We start from the raw sequence: 18,880 nt of genomic DNA, 5'->3' as shown, positions 1-18,880 counted from the left end.
AAAAAGTTTCCTTGGAGCCAGGCAATGGTGGCGCATGACTATAATCCCAGTACTCAGGAGGCATAGGCAGACGGATCTCTGTGAGTTTGAAGCCAGCTTGGTCTACAGAGCAAGTTCCAGGAAAGGTGCAAAGCTACATAGAGAAGGACTGCTTTGAAAAAACAAAAACAAAACCCAGAGTTGCCTTGGTCATGATGCCTCTTCACTACAATAGAACACTGAGACACGTGTAATCTAGGCTGGCTTTAATTTGTTAGGTCGCCAGGGATGACCTTCAAGTCCTGGCCCTTTTGCTTCCAACTTCCAAGTACTCAGATTTAAATCTAAAATCTAATTGACACATTTTTTTTTTTTTTCCGAGACAGGGTTTCTCTGTGTAGCTTTGCGCCTTTCCTGGAGCTCACTTGGTAGCCCAGGCTGGCCTCGAACTCACAGAGATCTGCCTGGCTCTGCCTCCCGAGTGCTGGGATTAAAGGCGTGCGCCACCACCGCCCGGCGACACATTTTTTAATCTTTTTTTTTTTTTGTAATGTGCCTGGGTGTTTTGCCTGAATGTACGTGTGCGTGTGCGTGTGCGTGTGCGTGTGCGTGTGTGTGTGTGTGTGCTGGGTCCCCTGGAGCTGGAGTTACAGACAGTGGTGAGCTGCCTGCCATGTTGGTGCTGGGAACCTTAGCTACCATCTCTGGAAGAGCAGCCAGTGCTCTTAACCACTGAGCCATCTCTCCAGCCCCACGCATATTAATCTTGACAACATCTTTTTTTCTAGACAGGGTTTCTCTGTGCAGTCCTGGCTGTCTTGAAACTCATTCTGTAGACCAGGCTGGCCTTGAACTTAAGAGATTCACCCGTCTCTGCCTCATGAATGCTGGGAGCAAAGGTGTGCACCACCACTCCAGACTCACAATTTTGTAAAAGACTACAGAATTTCACAGGCTTGGAGAGATAGCTTAGCAGTTCAGAGCAGTGAAACCTTGTCTCAAAACACAAAACAAAACAAAAACAAACAAACAAAAAAACCAAACAAAAAAGGAAATGGAATATGCTTTGGGGGTAGTACTGGGAATTAAACCTAAGGCCTCACATATGCTATGTGAATGTTCTACCACTGAGCTATAGCCCCAACCTGAAAATCAAATACAGCAAATATATTTTTTGAGACAGGGTCTCTCTATGTAGTCCTGGCTGTCCTGGAACTCACTATGATGACCAGGCTGGCCTCGAATTCACAGAGATCACCTGCTTCTTCCTCCCAAGTGTTAGTTGGGATTAAAGGTAAGTATCACCACACCTGCTGCAAATTATGTTTCAACACAGACTACAAATTATTCTTCATTGTACAAGAGTGTACAATGATAATACTTACCGTAGCTGTAGCATCCATTTATGAAACAACTTTTCATGCTGTTGATTTAACTGTGCAATTTCAGCAGAAAAGGAAGGCGAGAATTTGCTTAATAAGTTTCGTAGAGTTTTCTTTAAGAAAAGAGAAAAGAAATTATTACTGGAGATACTGACTTAAATCAGGTATGGAAATAAGTAAACCAATTGAATATAAAAAATTCTTCAAACATAACTTAAATACTTGTTTAATTAAGAGCTGTTTTTAAAGATTTGCTTATTTTTAGCCAGGCAGTGGTGGTGCACGCCTTTAATCCCAGCACTCGGGAGGCAAACAGAGCGAGATCTAGGACAGCCACCAAAACTACACAGAAAAACCCTGTCTCCAAAAAAAAAAAAATTGATAATTTTTATGTGTGTGAGTGTTTTTGTACATAATTGGTGCTTGGGGGGGTCTGAAGAGGGCATCAGATCCCCTAGAATTGGAGTTTTAAATGTTTGTGAGCTACCCCGTGGATCCTGGGAGTGAATGGGAGCTGAATCTGAGTCCTCCGCAAGAGGAAGTACTCTCAATGACTGAACCATGACTCCAGCCCCTCCTCAAGTTTTTTTATTTCAAGTATATAATAACAATATAAAATTTTGCTAAGTTTGCCTAGAACCATTTAAATGATCACAACAAACTCCAAATATAAAGCTTTAATTTCCAAAAATATAGTTACTGTAAGATAATCTGTTTCCCAATTTTCACAACAAATTCAGACAGACAAAAACCAAATCAAAGATAACTAAAAACCAGTAACACCTCCCAAACCTATGGGTTCAGGGCTGCTGCTGTTCCTGGGTCTCCTGGAGCTACGACAGGTGGTTGTGAGTCACGTGGGTGCTGGGACCTGAACGTGGCCCTCTGTAAGAACAGTGCATACGCTGAACTCCTGAGCCATCTTTCCAGCCCTTAAGCCCTTGAAAGACTCTGTCACTCAATGGTTACGTCCCGTGTTCAAGGAGGCTACTGGTCCAAATCCCAACAAGGGCGGATGGACTGGGGTTTTTGTAACATGAGCTAATGGAGCACAGTGCAAGGTCACGTGCTACCTTAGTGCACTCTGCACCTCCTCCAAAACAGCCAGGGAGACATCCTGCATGTATGTGCTCATGTGTGTGTATATGAATGTACACTCTGCAGAGGGGAGACATTGATGACAGCCAGGGAGACATCCTCCACCCTCTGCAGATGGGAGACAGTGACAGCCAGGGAGACATCCTCCATCCTCTGCAGAGGGGAGACAGTGACAGCCAGGGAGACAGTGACAGCCAGGGAGACATCCTCCACATTCTGCAGAGGGGAGACAGTGACAGCCAGGGAGACATCCTCCACACTCTGCAGAGGGCAGACAGTGACAGCCAGGGAGACATCCTCCACACTCTGCAGAGGGGAGACATTGACAGCCAGGGAGACAGTGACAGCCAGGGAGACACCCTCCACACTCTGCAGAGGGGAGACAGTGACAGCCAGGGAGACACCCTCCACCCTCTGCAGAGGGGAGACAGTGACAGCCAGGGAGACACCCTCCACCCTCTGCAGAGGGGAGACAGTGACAGCCAGGGAGACATCCTCCACCCTCTGCAGAGGGGAGACAGTGACGACAGCCAGGCTGCAGACTGTCTGCAGACCAATGTGAAGGTCAATGAAGAGCATGGGATTGAGTGAGGGACTGACAGGAGCTTATGGCTGTCAAGCCTATGACCTCACCTCACCAAGTTATTCTAAATTCTGAGAAAGAAGGCATAGAAGGAAAAAAAGTAAAATTATGTCAAATAGATGTCTAGTCAGTCAACTATTTACAGTTTAGGCAACAAATATTTAATGACCACAACACTAACTTCTGCTTTATTTTACCAGGGAAATAATTCTGCTCCTGCTCACGTCTTCTCCCAATGCACTGCTCATGTATTTCCAGGTCACAATAAACAAAATGCTGACAATACCCTCCCAGCCTACCTGGTCCAGTTTAGCCCTCCTCAGCTTCTGCAGGGTTCTGTCAGATGTTAGAACTTTTGAACTACTATGGGCTTCAAAATATTCTTCTACCAAGTCACTCTGAAATGGACAAAGTAATGTCAGGTTTAAGTAATTTCAGACATTTATACTGCATAAAATCTAGATAGCAATTAGTTAAAATTGGGCCCAAGAAGTCCTCCTGCCTCAGTTTCCCAAACAGCTGGGAAATATAGGTGTATGTCAACAAGACTAACGAAAATAACACATCTGACAGTATTTTTTAAAAATTAGTATACAGGTCAAGGATCAAAGATATTTAATCCCACCATCAGAGTAACTCTGATGAAAATATAATTTACAGATCAGACTAATTGGCAGGGTGTGGTGGTGCATGCCTTTAATCCCAGCACCAGGGAGGCAGAGGCAGGTGGATCTCTGAATTCAAAGTCAGCCCAATCTACACACAGGACCGGCAGAGCTATATAATAGAGACCCTATGTATGTTACATTACTGATCACGAGTAAGCACCAAGAACTGAAAAGAAAGTCCAAAGACAGAAACAGGTATGTGTGGGAATTCAAGTGTAAAGCTAAGAACAAACAAACAAAAAGAATTATTCTGTTTCAACAAAATTATTCCTAAATTACAATATATAATTTGACTTTTATGTTCAAAAGGAGATTATTACTAATCAAGACCTCTGCTTCTCCTCAGATAATCTTAGTTGTTCCTCTAGTTTTTTAGTGCTGATGAAGTATCATGGGAAAAAAAGAACCAATATCAAGGTTAAAATGAAAGACTTGTCACTTATTTCAGTAAAATGGATCAATGCCTATTTTTCTGATTGGAGGCAGGATTACCTCTGGGTTGGCAGAGAAGTGGATGACTACTGAAACAGTATGGTTCCTAAACTGTCCTGAATCTTCACAGACAACAGCAGGACAATGAGCCCACTGTGGAAACAGCGGGAAGCCGGAAGTAGCGGAGCATGGATCTGGAGATGAGGCAGGACTCCTCTGCACTCAGGGCCAGCCTGTGCTCATACCACTCTTACAAATGGAGCAGTGGTCAGGTCCCTATCACCAACCATCACTACCACAAAAGCAAAACTATATGAAAAGGAAGTACTGAGAAGTTCCTCAGCAGAGTCCAATCACTATTTAAGTCCGTTTTCACGCAACTGAATTGGGATGTTACTATTAGTGCATCTCTGTAGGGCTGATCATGAATAACAATTCAGGTTGTAAAGCTGAGAAAACAAGGGCTCTCTCTGCTGAGCCCGGTCCGCTCAGGCAGCCCACCGGAAGACATCGCAGACAGTTCCCCTAAGGCCCAGGGCTCAGGCTGCCCACCGGAAGACATCGCAGACAGTTCCCCTAAGGCCCAGGGCTCAGGCTGCCCACCGGAAGACATCGCAGACAGTTCCCCTAAGGCCCAGGGCTCCCTCACTCACTGTTTTGTCTCTTTTCATTTTCTTAGCTGGGGTCCCTTTGGAAACAGGTGCTGCAAATCCTCTACTCTGCACCCGACTCTTCTGAGAGAGCCCAAGCTCATTAGTGTCCTCCTCTTCCTCATCCTCTGAGTCGGAAGCAGAATATTCACTTTCACTGTCGCAATGAGACGTTGGCACTGGAGAAGAATAAAAGCAATCGGAAACTTGATGGATCGAAGAAAAGCTATTTGAGGAGAATCAAGAATTCGGGCTTTGAAGTAAGATTTTTTTCTTAATTTATTTATTTTTATTTTATGTGCATTGGTGCTTTGCCATAGGTGTCCAGTCCCCTGGAACTGGAGTTACAGACAGTTGTGAGCTGCTGTGTGGGTGCTGGCATTTGAACCCAGGTCCTCTGGAAGAGCAGTCAGAGCTCTTAACCACTGAGACATCTCTCTGGTCCCGAAAATAAGATATTTTAAATTACAGTTTTGTCATTACTTGCTCATGATTTCACAGCTAATTATATAAATTCTCTAAGCACTACTTTCTCCATTTATCAGATGAGGGTAAACATGCCTAACTAACCTACCGGAAAATTATATTGGAAGGAACTATTTGTGTGCATGTAATGAATACTCCTGTGTGTATGCGTGGGGGTGGTAAGTATTGGTGTAGGTGCCCGTCTATGAATGTATCATGGAGGCCTGCAGTTGTTCTAAGAGTCTTGATTACTCCCTCACCTTATATACTGGGCAGGCTCTCCTGCTGAGCCCAGGGCTTGCAGCTTGCTCAGGGGATTCTGTCTTAGCTACCCATGCTGGAATAATAGATGGGTTCCCAGGCCACCTGCTTCTCTATGGGTTCTGGGATTAGAACTCTAATTCTCATGCTTATAAAGCAAGTGCTTTATCTGGTGAACCATCGCTCCAGCACCTGAAATACATCTAAAGCAACTAATAATGTCAGTTATACTCAATCTTTTCTCTTGCTAACAGAACTCCATTTCCTGGACAGTGTGGTCACGTGCCCCACTATATAGTAAGAAGCCGTGATCACCATCGTTCCCCTCTGCCAAAAACTTGCTCTCCTTCCCGGCCTTGCACCTCCGTTGGCTGTGTACCACTTGGACACAGACTGGGGAAGTTGACTGAGGCTTCTAAGAAGGACTCCCTCGCACAGGGAGAAAGAACACCTCCCACTTACGCCACGGAGACTATTCTGAACATGAACCGTCAAGCCGAAGATGAAAAAACGCAGTGGCAAAGTGGAGACCGAAAGAAGCAAGGCCATTAACTAATGAAACTGCTGCGCTGCTGCATCAACCATGGAACTTGTAACTGTAGATACTTTATGCTGTGAGGTCTTCAATTATTAGTGTAGAGATGTTTATCACACACACTGCTCCACCCCACAGCTGATTCACAAATTCTACCCTTTTACAAACCCCTATCACTCCTACCACCCTCCCAGAAACAAGAGCTCATTTTATACTTCCCAAGGAAAGGTATCACTAGCTTTACATTCCACAGTAAATTTAGAATTATGTTTAGGGGCTGCAGAGATGACTCAGTAGTTAAGAGCACACACTGCTCTTCTGGAGGATCTGAGTTCGATTCCCAGCACCCACATCAGGTGGCTTACAACTGTCTGTTGTTACAACTCCTTACATTTCTGAACTCTGTAGGCACTTGCATTCAAATGCATATACCTCACAGACAGAAACATAATTAAATCTTAAAAAAAAAAAAAGATGTTTAATTCCCTAGATGTTGGTGAAATAACTTTAACCAAATCAGTTGTTTACTGTGAATGACAGGACTCCCTAAGATCGTGTAGAGTTGGTATATAACACAGATGCATGTCAAAGAGGGGAAAAAAAACCATGTCACTTTGTAGGTGTAGACACAGTCTTACAGTCTAGCAACATGAGTATCCTTTCTTATGAAAAGCAGTAGGAAGGACAGTAGGAAATGTTATAATAACAGGTGGCCACTAACCCTGATTACGCTGGACCAAAGTGAAATACCACTCTGAGTATGTCTGATGTCCCTTATTTCAACTAGTCCTCAAAACCATTCTAAGGCCAGTACCGACATTACACCTAGTATATAAATGAAGTTGAAGACAAAGAGAAGAACCAGTAAGTAGTCATCCAAAGACTGAGAGACCAAGCAGTTGATGTAGAAAATTTGTATACTTTACCACCATTGACTCTGATGTAGTTAATTTTTATAAAAAACTTCATGTTGTTAGGCGTGCCTGTAATCTCAACGTTTTGAGATTACAGGTAGAGGTTGGATGATGAGGAGTTCAAGGCCAGCCAAGTCTATATAGTGAGTATGAAGCTAGCCTGGGCTACATGAGATCTTGTCTCAAAAACCAAACAAACAGGGGGCTGGAGAGATGGCTCAGAGGTTAAGAGCACCGACTGCTCTTCCAGAGGTCCTGAGTTCAATTCCCAGCAACCACATGGTGGCTCACAACTATCTGTAATGAGATCTGGTGCCCTCTTCTGTATACATAATAAATAAATAAATCTTTAAAAACAAACAAACAAAACTTCACATAAAAAGAAATACATACCAATTATTCTTTTTCTTAGACTACGAGGTGGTGTTGACAGAAATTCAGTTTTGTTATTGTTCTGTTTAAAAATTAAAAAATACAGTAAGTAATAATATAATATAATCAATCCCAGAAGTAAAAATACTAAAGAAGAAAAATACGCTGCACTAGGTAACTCAGTAGTTCCTAGCACTATGAGACAATAACCAATGAATCTGCTGAAATAAAAAGAAACACAAGTTCTGTCTTAGATAGGAATTCACCCTGAGTGCTAGCGGGAACATGGCGCCCAACACAGGACACTCCAAAGTTTCTGGTAATATCAGGTGCTCCTTCTTTTCTACTATACTTATAAAAACGTATGTATTTATTTTATGTATGTATGTGTATGTATGTATGTGTACCATACATGTATGTATGTGCAGGAGACTGAAGAAGTCAGAAGTCATCAGACAGATACCCCGGGAACTGGAGTTACGAGCAATTGTTATCCACCTTGTGGGTGCTGGGAACCAAACTTGGGTCTTTAGTAGGAACAATTAAGTGCTTTTAAGTCTTATTTCATTTTTTTAAAGTACAGGTATATCCTACTAAAGTTATTTTAAGACTGAGAATTGAAATAATCTACATCTATATGGCTAAATTATCAAGTCTGAGAACTTTTAACACCCATTTCAAAATAAGTTTGAAAAATTCTAACACACCCCTCAAAATACTGTTATAGGAAATTGCTACAAATCAGTTTTCCTAGTCTGCTGACATAAACCATTCCTTTTTTTTTTTTGGTTTTTCGAGACAGGGTTTCTCTATGTAGCTTTGCGCCTTTCCTGGAACTCACTTGGTAGCCCAGGCTGGCCTCGAACTCACAGAGATCCACCTGCCTCTACCTCCCAAGTGCTGGGATTAAAGGTGCGTGCCACCACTGCCTGGCTGTAAAAAAGTTTTGTTTTTTCTTTTTTGAAAACGAAAGAAACACCACATTAGTTATTTACTGAGGGGTGGACAGGCAGGAGTGTGTGTCTCTGTGTGTATGTGAAGGTCAGAGACAGCCCGGGGGTTGCGTCTCTCCTCTGATCGTGTAGTTCTGAGACAGAATCAGGTCATCAATCAGGCTTGGTATAAGGCGCCTTCACCTGAAGAGCCATCTCGCTGGCCCAATTTTTTCTTTCATAATGATGTAACACAATGAGAAAAGCATTATTAAAGTCAATGGTGGCTCTGGCACATCTAACCATTTGCCTACATAGGGCTGTGATGTCCAGGCCATAACCCTGGTCTTGAACATCTGTATTCACTTCTTTTTCTTTTTGGTTTTTCAAGACAGGGTTTCTTTGTGTAGCTTTGCGCCTTTCCTGGAACTTGCTTTGTAGCCCAGGCTGGCCTCGAACTCACAGAGATCTGCCTGCCTCTAACTCTTGAGTGCTGGGATTAAAGGCGTGCGCCACCACCCGGCTTTGTATTCACTTCTTACTGAATGAGTCCTTTTACCTAAGCCCAGGCATGTCTAATTCTATAGTCATTACAGGCTGGATACACGTGCCACTGAGGCTTACCCACACCGAGGTACCATCACTTGACAAGGCATAGTGAAAAACACAAAATGTCAAGCAGTGGTGGCAGAGGCAGGTGGATCCCTGAGTTTGAAGCCAGCCTGATCTACAGGGTGAGTTCCAGGACATGCAGAGCTACACAGAAACTCTGTCTTGAAAAAACAAAAACAAAAACAAAAACAAAAACAAAAAACAAAAAAAACCAAAAAAACAAAAAAAGAAAGAAAAATCACTAAAACACAAAGGAGATAAAAACTGTGGATTCCTTTCAGCTATCCTGGAGTGAATAAGCCAACCGAGATTTCAAATATACATTATAAAAGTATAAAATAATGGACCAATTCTCCAAGAAATAAGAGCACATTATATATAAACACAAAACGCAACTCATAAAATTCTTAGACCAGTTCTACTAAGTTAAAATACCCAGGATAGCTGTGTCACAGCAGAAAGAACACACAGCAGCTACGGACAAGGAAACCTGGGCTAACTTTGCAGTTTTATTCCAAGTGAGATGAACTCAGTGAGTCAGATTCTTCCTAGTCTGGTATATAACCGATAAATGCCCTTCAACTACAATGCTCATTGAAACTAAGAGAGGAAAAGCTACTGTTCATCTCGTCTTGCTTGGTGTTCCCTGTTTTATCAACTGCTTACCTCCAGCTGAACTTTCTCCGAAGTGGAGTGCCCTAAATGAAACAAAAGTCACATTTAGTACAAATCTCTCTTTTTAGATCATGACCTAGTTTTGTTGAAAGCAAAAGCTGTATTTGTATACAAAGGCTGCCGTATTTTACTGAGTTCTCATTTAACCACAGGCTGATGATCACTAGGAATTCTATGACATTCCCACCAGTGACAACATTTTGTAGCATTCTTGACTTAAGAAAACAAACAAAAACCTGAGCCTGTTTCACTTTGATTAGAAAGTGTACTGCTTATCTCGGGAGAATGGGTCATTCAAAAGTAACAAGCCACTCACCTTCCAAACTCTAAAAGCCTTATTGCATAGAATGTGCCAAAGCCACATCTTCCATGAGACATTGGCTAACTCAGACCAATCATTGTTTTTAGGTGGCCCCTGTTGATTATCACCATGTCAGATGCACAGAGGACTTTTTTGCATCTGATATTGATGCTGATAAATATAGACACTTTAAAGTAGATGGGATGTTTAAAATTACATTCTGTTGAATGAATTTTCAGAGTAAAAAAAATATGAAAATTCACTAAGATTAAAAAAAAAAAAGCAACACAGACCATATTGATGCAACTACAAAAGTTCTTCAGAGAAATGGGATGGTGTCTTACCCTTGCTTTTCTGAGCGTTTTTCATAATTTCAGGAACGTTCTTTGAGTCAACAATTTTTCTTGGCTTTTTTGCGATTTCTAGAGCTGTAATCAAGGGGGAAATCACCATTGTTGAACATCACATACAGAGGGAAGTAGCTTTCACACACATGAGCTCTTTAAAACAAAACCCTGCATATTCCTTTCATCAGAAGGACAAATAAGTCTACCCATATTAAGAGTACTGGTAGCTGGGTGGTGGTAGTACACACCTTAGTCCCAGCACTCAGAAAGCAAAGGCAGGCAGACGGATTTCTGTGATTTCAAGGCCAGCCTGGTCTACAGAGTGAGTTCCAGGCCAGCCAGGGCTACACAGAGAAACCCTGTCTCAAAATAATAATAATAATAATAAATAAAACCCAAACCACAACAACAACAACAACAACAACAAAAAACAAAAATGAAAGAAAAAAAAGTACTGCTTTTTTTGTTATTTTGTTTTTCGAGACAGGGTTTCTCTGTGTTGTTTTGGTGCCTATCCTGGATCTCACTCTGTAGCCCAGGCTGGCCTTGAACTCACCGAAATCCGCCTGGCTCCGCCTCCTCTACTAGGACTAAAGGTGTGCACCGTGCCTGGCTGCCTTCCTTTTCTTATGTATATTGTAGCCACAACCTCCTGAGCTGATGCAGGGCAAGAAGTTGGGATCTAAAAGTGAAAACTGTATGCAGTTAAAATTTTAAATTTTCCATGAAGAGTGGCTGGTGTTCTTGTATTTAAAACATGAATGATTCATAAAATAGAATATGGTGCGGAACAGACGGTTGCTTCTTTGGTGAAGGGCCACATGCAATAGTTGGCTTCTAGGTGACATTTTAAATAAAACATGGATCGAATCTTTATTTCAACGATGCTCACACTCTCGCACTGTGACAAGCATGTGGAAAATGAGCCTGCACGAAGACATACATTTATCTTCTTTTATTCTAAGACTTATCTTTACCGCTTTGAATTGTGTGTGTGTTGTGTATGTAAGTGCAGATGCCCTCAGCGGCTGGGGCATCAGATACCCCACAGCTGGAGTTAGCGGTGGTTGTGAGCCACCTGATGAGGGAGGTAGGACCAAACCTGGGTCCTCTGCAAAGGCAGTGCCTGCCCTTAACTACTGAGACACCCTCCAGCCTACTTCTTTTATTCTTTAAGTGGAGAAGTGTGTCTGTATTTAAGTTTAGACCATTTGACTGGCCCATACACCCTTCCTTAGTGTCGAATGTTTTATTTTCTGATCTTGAAATGTAGCTAAGATGCTCCACAAGAAGGACAGGCACTTCCTTTTCTTAATTTCCTGCTCTATGTAAACCACTGGGCATTTGCTGCTGTTATAATTGGTTTGCTTTTCACAGTCTTGTTTTTTAAGACTTCCTCTGAGTTTGGTCAGAGAAGCTTCTTTTTGCAGTAGACAGCAGTTACTGCAGAGATCCCAAGTGGCCTGAGTGCTAAGCACAAGTGACTGCTGACTGCCCGGCCACAACAGCATCACCAGCTCCAGGGCCAGGCACCACCTCTGAGAGAAAGCAGGAAGCAGGGGAGCTGGGGAGGAGGGCGGAGGGGCGGAGGGGCGGAGGGCAGTGCAACGCCATCTTCCACGTACGACACAGGTGCTGCATGAGCTTTAGCAGCTGTGGTTCCTTCCACCTGACCAGCCCAGGACGGAACCCGTCACAGTCTGTCACCAAGGGTTAGGGACTCCAAAGGTCCTGACTCTCCTGAGGATTTATAGCAGTTAAGGTAGTTAGAGTGGGGAGCTCAGAACGCCCTGTCTGTCCTGAGAATCTTCAGGTGACTGCTGGAGAGGAAGAGACTTTTTCTTTCAGGGCTCTCCCCCTGGGAAGCTGCCCAGTCTTCTACAAACAACCCCTCACCCATGTAAATAACCTTAATTATACTCATTAGTGGGAGAGAGAGAGTGGGGGAGGGAGGGAGAGAAGAGATTGATTGACTGATTAAAACAGAAGGGGGACTAATTGGGAAGAGGGGGGACCAGCAGGAGTGGGATGGGGACAAGAAAGGTCAATGTGGGTGGAATATGAAATACATGTATGAAAATGTCATAATGAAACTCATTATGATATATAATCATGTATGCTAATAAAAAAACTTCAGAACAGAATGCTTTCCCTGAAATCAGTCCTCCACTGGCCCCCACTGACTGTCTGTTCTCGACCCCTGCAGCTCTGGCGATCACCCCATCTCTTCTTCACTGTCCTCATCCCTGGCAGAGTTCCAGGCACGCCTGTGGCTCAGTCTCGGGTCCTCTCTAGAAAAACTGACATTTTTGGATTAAAAGGCTCTGATCCACGGGATGGGAGGCAGTTGGGGGTGGGGGGAGGGTAGGAAAACTGTCTATCAACAAAAATGTCATACAAGTTCACACAATTAGCTGAGATCATTTGGTTTTTTAGTTTGTTTTTTGAGACAGGGTTTCTTGGTGAAGCCGTCCTGGCTATCTTGGAACTCACTCTGTAGACCAGGCTGGCCTTGAACTCACAGAGATCCAGCTGGCTTTGTCTCCCCAGTGCTGGGATTAAAGGCATGCGTCACCACCGCCTGGAGATCATTTGGCATTTGGTTTTATATTGAAATAAAAAGTGGATTTTGTTTTGTTTTTTGAGACAGCGTTTCTCTGTGTAGCCCTGGCTTTCCTGGATCTCGCTCTGTAGACCAGGCTGGCCTTGAACTCACGGAGATCCGCCTGGCTCTGCCTCCTGAGTCCTGGGATTGAAGGCGTGCGCCACCACTGCCCGGTTGGATTTTTTTTTTTTTTAAAAGATTAATTTTATTGTGTATACCAGTGTTCTGCCTGCATTTATGCCTGAAGGTCAGAAGAGGGCACTGGATCTCATTACGGATGGTTGTGAGCCACCATGTGGTTGAACTCAGGACCTCTGGAAGAGCAGCCAGGGCTCTTAACCTCTGAGCCATCTCTCCAGCCCCTGGATTTTTTTTTTTTAAGGAAGTCTTCCACCCTTCTGCTTAGGTTGGCCATCAAGTGTCTGAGGCTTCCTGCCTCAGCCTCCTGCACAGCTGGAATTACAGGCCACCACTTCCTGCTTCCTACCCAACAGTAAGGAACTATTAAAGGCAAAGGAACATTGACAAGGCAGTAAAATAATTTCTGTTTGTTTTTGTAGACAGGTCCTCGAGTCATCGCCCAGCCTGGGTTCAAAGCTACTTTGTAGCTGAGAATAGTCCTGACTTCTGATCCTCCTGCTTCTAACTAGTGTACTAGTTACCAGAGTAACTAGTGTAACTAGTGCTAGGACTACAAGGGTGCACTACTGTACTTGGTTAGTAAAATAAGAATTCAAGAGGAAAAAGAACAAGACAGTCACCAATACTCAACTAGAGGGGGGGGGGGGCAAATTCCTCCTGGCAGCCTTAATTTCAACACGTACAATAACCTTTACAAAGCCCAGTGGCCGGGACAGTTACCTGCTCCGTTCTAATCCACGGCACTTCTGCCTATCAAATGTTAGCTCCAGAAACCACGGGATCATTCTGGAATCCATTCTTTCTGACTCTAGTGCATCAGAGCCTCTCACTTTCACTCTGGCTCTCGCACACCTATTTGTACCCCAAGAATACCCAGTTCACGCTACAACAAACACTTTCTCAGTTACAAATCTGCTCAGGTCACGTCTTTCCTTAAAAGCACCCCTGACTGGGTCTCCGAGATGGCTCAGTGTGGAAAGGCACCTGCCACCAAGCCTGATGACCTGAGCTGATTTACAGGACCTATGACGCCAGAAAGTGTCAACCCCCACAGGTTGTCCTCGAACTCACGCACACATGCTGTGGTCCTCATGTGCCCATACATGCACAGCCATCAACACACAAATAAATGAAGCTATTAAAAAAGAAAAACCATCCAGTGACTTCACAACCTATCCCAAAATGAAATACACACACCCTGCTCGAGATGCAGGGCTTCCCTCTCTCCTCTAAAACAGCTTCATAGATTCTATTCTCCAGTTCATGCTCCATTCATACCCGGTGATTTGCAGAAATGTGAATGGGTCTTTTTTTTTTTTTTTTAATTTATTTCCTTTATGTATACGGTGTTCTATTTGCATAAATACCTGGTTGCCAGAAGAGGGCATCAGGTCCCATTATAGCTGGCTGTGAGCCACCATATGGGTGCTGAGATTGAACTCAGGACTTCTGGAAGAGCTGCTAACACTCTTAATGGCGGAGCCATCTCTCCAGGCCCCTGATCATTTTTTAAATTCAGTGTCCCTTTCCTCCTGAATTCTTCACAAATTTCTATTAATTCTTCAAAAATTGGCATTGCAACCTTCCATGATTCAACCCTAAAAAATGCCTTTCTACTTTGAGCAACCACTGTAGTTATACACAACTCTATGGGGACTGGGTAGAAACAGAAGGGTACAAGCTTTGAAATCAAAACCTGGCTCTGTCACATACCTGTGAGTTTAGTACACATTAATTACAGGCTCCTCTAGACAGACAGGCAGACAGATGTATATTCTGAGCACTGCACTTGATCCTGGCATACAGCACTTGGTCATAATAACTTTTATCATTATTATATAAATGACTTTCTTTTTAAGTAAGAGCAGTTCAGGATGTCTTCAAATTGGTGATACTCCTATCTCTATGCCCAAAGTGCTGGAATTAAAGGTGCATGACATCATACCAGCTAATCACATTATTCTTTAAAGAAATGTCTCATTCTCTAAATTATAAAGACCATTTATTTCCTTGTTCTTTTAGGGAAAATAATACAGGGTGATAATCATGAGAATGTGGTGTTAGTCTACAATGACTTATAGGAAACAGAAAAGTAACATACCTAATTTAGTCATCTCTTCAGAGTGTTTTCTATGTTGAAAAGAATAAACTTTATTTCCACCATCTACAGAAGAGCCATTTTTCAAGGATTCTGAAAAAGAAAATGTAACACACACTGAGGAAAAAGCAAGAAAGTTAAGAAAAAATATAAAATTTTAAATAGCTAAAAATCTAAAAGTTCCAGGAAAGGTGCAAAGCTACACAGAGAAACCCTGTCTCGAAAAAAAAGTTATACTCCCCATACCTTTCATAAAAGTTACCAACATATTTACATACAAAATATTTTCATATACACAATAAGAAAAACCAACTAATCTTGCTTATTTAAACATTAACACAAGAAACATACTATTTAGCCGGGCGGTGGTGGCGCACGCCTTTAATCCCAGCACTCGGGAGGCAGAGCCAGGCGGATCTCTGTGAGTTCGAGGCCAGCCTGGGCTACCAAGTGAGCTCCAGGAAAGGCGCAAAGCTACACAGAGAAACCCTGTCTCGAAAAACCAAAAAAAAAAAAAAAAAAAAAAAAGAAACATACTATTTATAGATACAATGATTTTTTTTCCAGACTGGAGAGATTAATAGACTATGAAAATTAAACCAAGTAGGTAAAAACTGAGTTGCATCAGGTATCCACAGCAGATCCAATGCCCTCTGCAGGCACACAGACACACAGACAGACAGGCGCGCGCGCACACACACACACACACACACACAAATACAACCTCAAAAAAGAAAACAAAACCCCAGGGAAGGAACTTATGAATAAAAGGTGTCCATTTTCCTGGACACGGAGCTAGCATGAGCTCCTCCGTCAGAGCTCCCTAGACAGTGTCACATGGAAAGTCACGGGGCAATCCATGGGCATGTTCCCTTTTTTATAACCAGTTCTTTTGAGACTTATCTTAATTCATTCTAATGGTAAGCGCTGCCCTGTTCAGTCTCCGCTGTGTCTCCTGAGGTAGCACTTCTATTAGACACTTGGTACCACATTCTAATGCACGAGCCCCTGGGAACCTACAGCAGAAAACGTTATTCAACAGGCTTTTTTCTTTTCTGCTCTTCCTAAAGATTCTGTGTTAGAGCCGGATGTGGTGGTATATGACAGCAGTTCCAGCACCGGGGAGGAGACAGGATGGTCAGCAGTTCAAAACCAGCCTCGGCTACACAACACCAAGTCTCAAAACACCAATGGAGAAAAAAAGATCCTTGGTTAAACGCCCTCTGTGTTCTAAAAGGAAGGCCAGTGAGATGGTTCAGAGGGCCACGGCACTTGCCGTGAAATGTGGCAGCCTGACATTGATCACTGGGACCCACACAGGGGAAGGAGATTCAGTTCCCCAAGGTGCTCTCTGACCTCCACATCTGAACACATGCAAAATAAATACATGAAATGTAACCTTAAAAAAAATTTTGTTTGGTGTTTCTTTTTTTTTTTTTTTTTTGGCCAGGCAGTGGTGGCACACGCCTTTAATCCCAGAACTTGAGAGCCAGAGGCAGGGGGATCTTTTTTAGTTGTTCTAGGTAAGTGGGGGCTATATAGTGAGACCCTTTCTGGCAAGGGGTACAGGGGAGAAAATAAAATAGGTGACTGGGGTTTAGATCAATGAAAAAGCACCTCCCATGGCTGAGCGGTGGTGGTGCGCGCCTTTAATCCCAGCACTCAGGAGGCAGAGGAAGGTGGATCTCTGTGAGTTTGAGGCCAGCCTGGTCTACAGAGTGAGATCCAGGAAAGGCGCAAAGCTACACAGAGAAACCCTGTCTCGAAAAACCACCTCCCCAGAATATATATACAAGACCTTATGTTCTTGTGTCAAAATATTAAAAAAATGCTGATTCCACCTGGGTATGTTAGTTTCTTTAACCAAGTTTCCAAAAGAAATAATAAATGTATCTAGAGATTTGACATGAAAATATATCAAAAGCCTGGAATATCCACTTGTCCAACAACAGCGAACAGGTTAATTATTATACATGCATGACGACATGGTCTCTGCAGTCAGAAAAGAATGTTCAGTAGGGCTGGGGAGATGTACAGTCAGTAGGCTCTCCGCTATGCAACATGGGGACCTGAATTCAGATTCCCAGCGTGCGTATAAGAAGTCAGGCATTGCAGCGCACACCTGTGATCAGTGCTGGGGAGGTGGGTATGGGGGATCCCTGGGGCCTGCTGGCCAGTCATTCTAGCCATATGGCCATAACCAGTAAGCTCCGGGTTTAGTAAGAGACCCTGCCTTAAAAAAGAAAGGGCTGGAGAGATGGCTCAGTGGTTAAGAGCACCAGCTGCTCTTCCAGAGGTCCTGAGTTCAATTCCCAGCACCCACATGGTAGCTCACAACTATCTATAATGGGATCTGGTGCCCTCTTCTGGCCTGCAGGTGTACATGCAGGCAGAACACTGTATACGTAATAAATAAATTTAAAAAGAAAAAAGAAAGTGAGAACAGTTGGAATGCGGCTCAGTTAATAAACTGTTTGCCAGGAACGTACAAAGCCCTGGGTTTTGTCAGGAAGAATGCGCACAGCCAGGCACGGTAGAAACACAGGTGACAAAAGGAGGATCAGAAGTTCAAGGCTGGGGCTGGAGAGATAGCTCAGTGGTTAAAAGCATGGCTGCTCTTCCAGAGGACCTGGGTTCAAGTCCCAGAACCCACATGGCAGCTCACAACTGTCTCTGCAACTCCAGTTCCAGGGGATCTGACACCTTCACACCAGTGCACATAAAATAATGTTAAATGATTAAAAAAAAAGAAGTTGTTCAAGGTCATCTTCAGCTATGTAATGAATTCAAAACTAGCATGGGCTATGAAATACCCTGGCTGAAAAATGAATGAATGAATGAACGAACGAACAAATGAATGAATAAGGTGGGGAATGGTTGTGGGAGATATCCAACACTGCCCTCTGATCTTCACATACACAACAGCACAAACACACAAATAAATATAACTAAAAAATTAAGAGGCTGGAGAGATGGCCCAATGGTTAAGACTGTGTACTGCTTTTGCAGAGGACCCAAGTGGGGCTGTTCACAACATCCTGTAAGGCCAGCTTCCAGAGGGACCCAACGGTTCTGGCTTCTATGGGCACCTAGACTCACATAGGTGCATGTACACATATAAGCACCCAATTAAAAAAGTACTCCATCTTTATCATGTAAACTTCTGTGTGCACATGACAAACAGAAGGCGCACACACAGGAAATGGTTCCATGTTCTCTGAGGCCTCAAGCATGCTACACCAGCGCTCTGTTACTGAGCCAGACTCTTTTGAACTTTTTTCAGATAGGTCTCACGACCCAAGCCAGGTCGGCCCTGAACTCCTGCAGGGCAGCAGGCCTCCTGGGTCAGGCTCCTCAGTGGCTGGGATTAAAATCCCTGGGCCACCAGTCTAAATAGACATTACCAAGGGAAGGTGTGGGGAAGGACTCGGTATTACGAAAGCCTGTGGCCCTTCAAAGAATCACATTACAAATATCATTATCTGCTGGAAGTACTCTTACATGGAAAAACTTAATTAAACCAAGAAAGTAAGTCTGTCCTCTTGTCTTTTTTCAGTTCGTATATAAATATGATATCTAATATCTCATTATGCCTTGTTCTTGTTCTCTACCCCTGAATACTATTTTCAGGCACTTAGGCTAACAGAAGCCGTCAAAATTCTACACAGAATGCACCCTAAAAGTGTCAACTGCCTAGTCAGGAGTCTCTAAATACTCACTACACCTACTGAGGGGCAGTGCGGCTCACCGAGCTGAACTAAATTTGGATTCATTCTTGAAAATCCAGAATAGAGCTGGTATTCCAGGCCTATAATCCCAGCTACTCAGAA

At 43.3% G+C, this 18,880-nt stretch overlaps 1 protein-coding gene across 1 annotated transcript in view; it reads right to left on the bottom strand.

Moving 5' to 3' along the window:
* Orc2 (origin recognition complex subunit 2) overlaps positions 1-18,880 on the bottom strand; it is a 41,424-nt gene that overhangs the window by 12,506 nt on the left and 10,038 nt on the right. Inside the window, exons 5-11 of the mRNA XM_076550483.1 lie at positions 15,054-15,143; positions 10,204-10,287; positions 9,550-9,581; positions 7,361-7,421; positions 4,796-4,971; positions 3,342-3,440; positions 1,365-1,474 (exon numbers count right to left, since the gene is read on the bottom strand). Coding sequence (XP_076406598.1) covers positions 1,365-1,474; positions 3,342-3,440; positions 4,796-4,971; positions 7,361-7,421; positions 9,550-9,581; positions 10,204-10,287; positions 15,054-15,143 — 652 coding nt within the window. The remainder of the gene's footprint in view (positions 1-1,364; positions 1,475-3,341; positions 3,441-4,795; positions 4,972-7,360; positions 7,422-9,549; positions 9,582-10,203; positions 10,288-15,053; positions 15,144-18,880) is intronic.

This window comes from Peromyscus maniculatus, chromosome 13 (assembly GCF_049852395.1).
Source record: "Peromyscus maniculatus bairdii isolate BWxNUB_F1_BW_parent chromosome 13, HU_Pman_BW_mat_3.1, whole genome shotgun sequence".
Lineage (NCBI taxonomy): Eukaryota > Metazoa > Chordata > Mammalia > Rodentia > Cricetidae > Peromyscus > Peromyscus maniculatus.
This window is presented reverse-complemented; position numbering and strand designations above follow the sequence as displayed.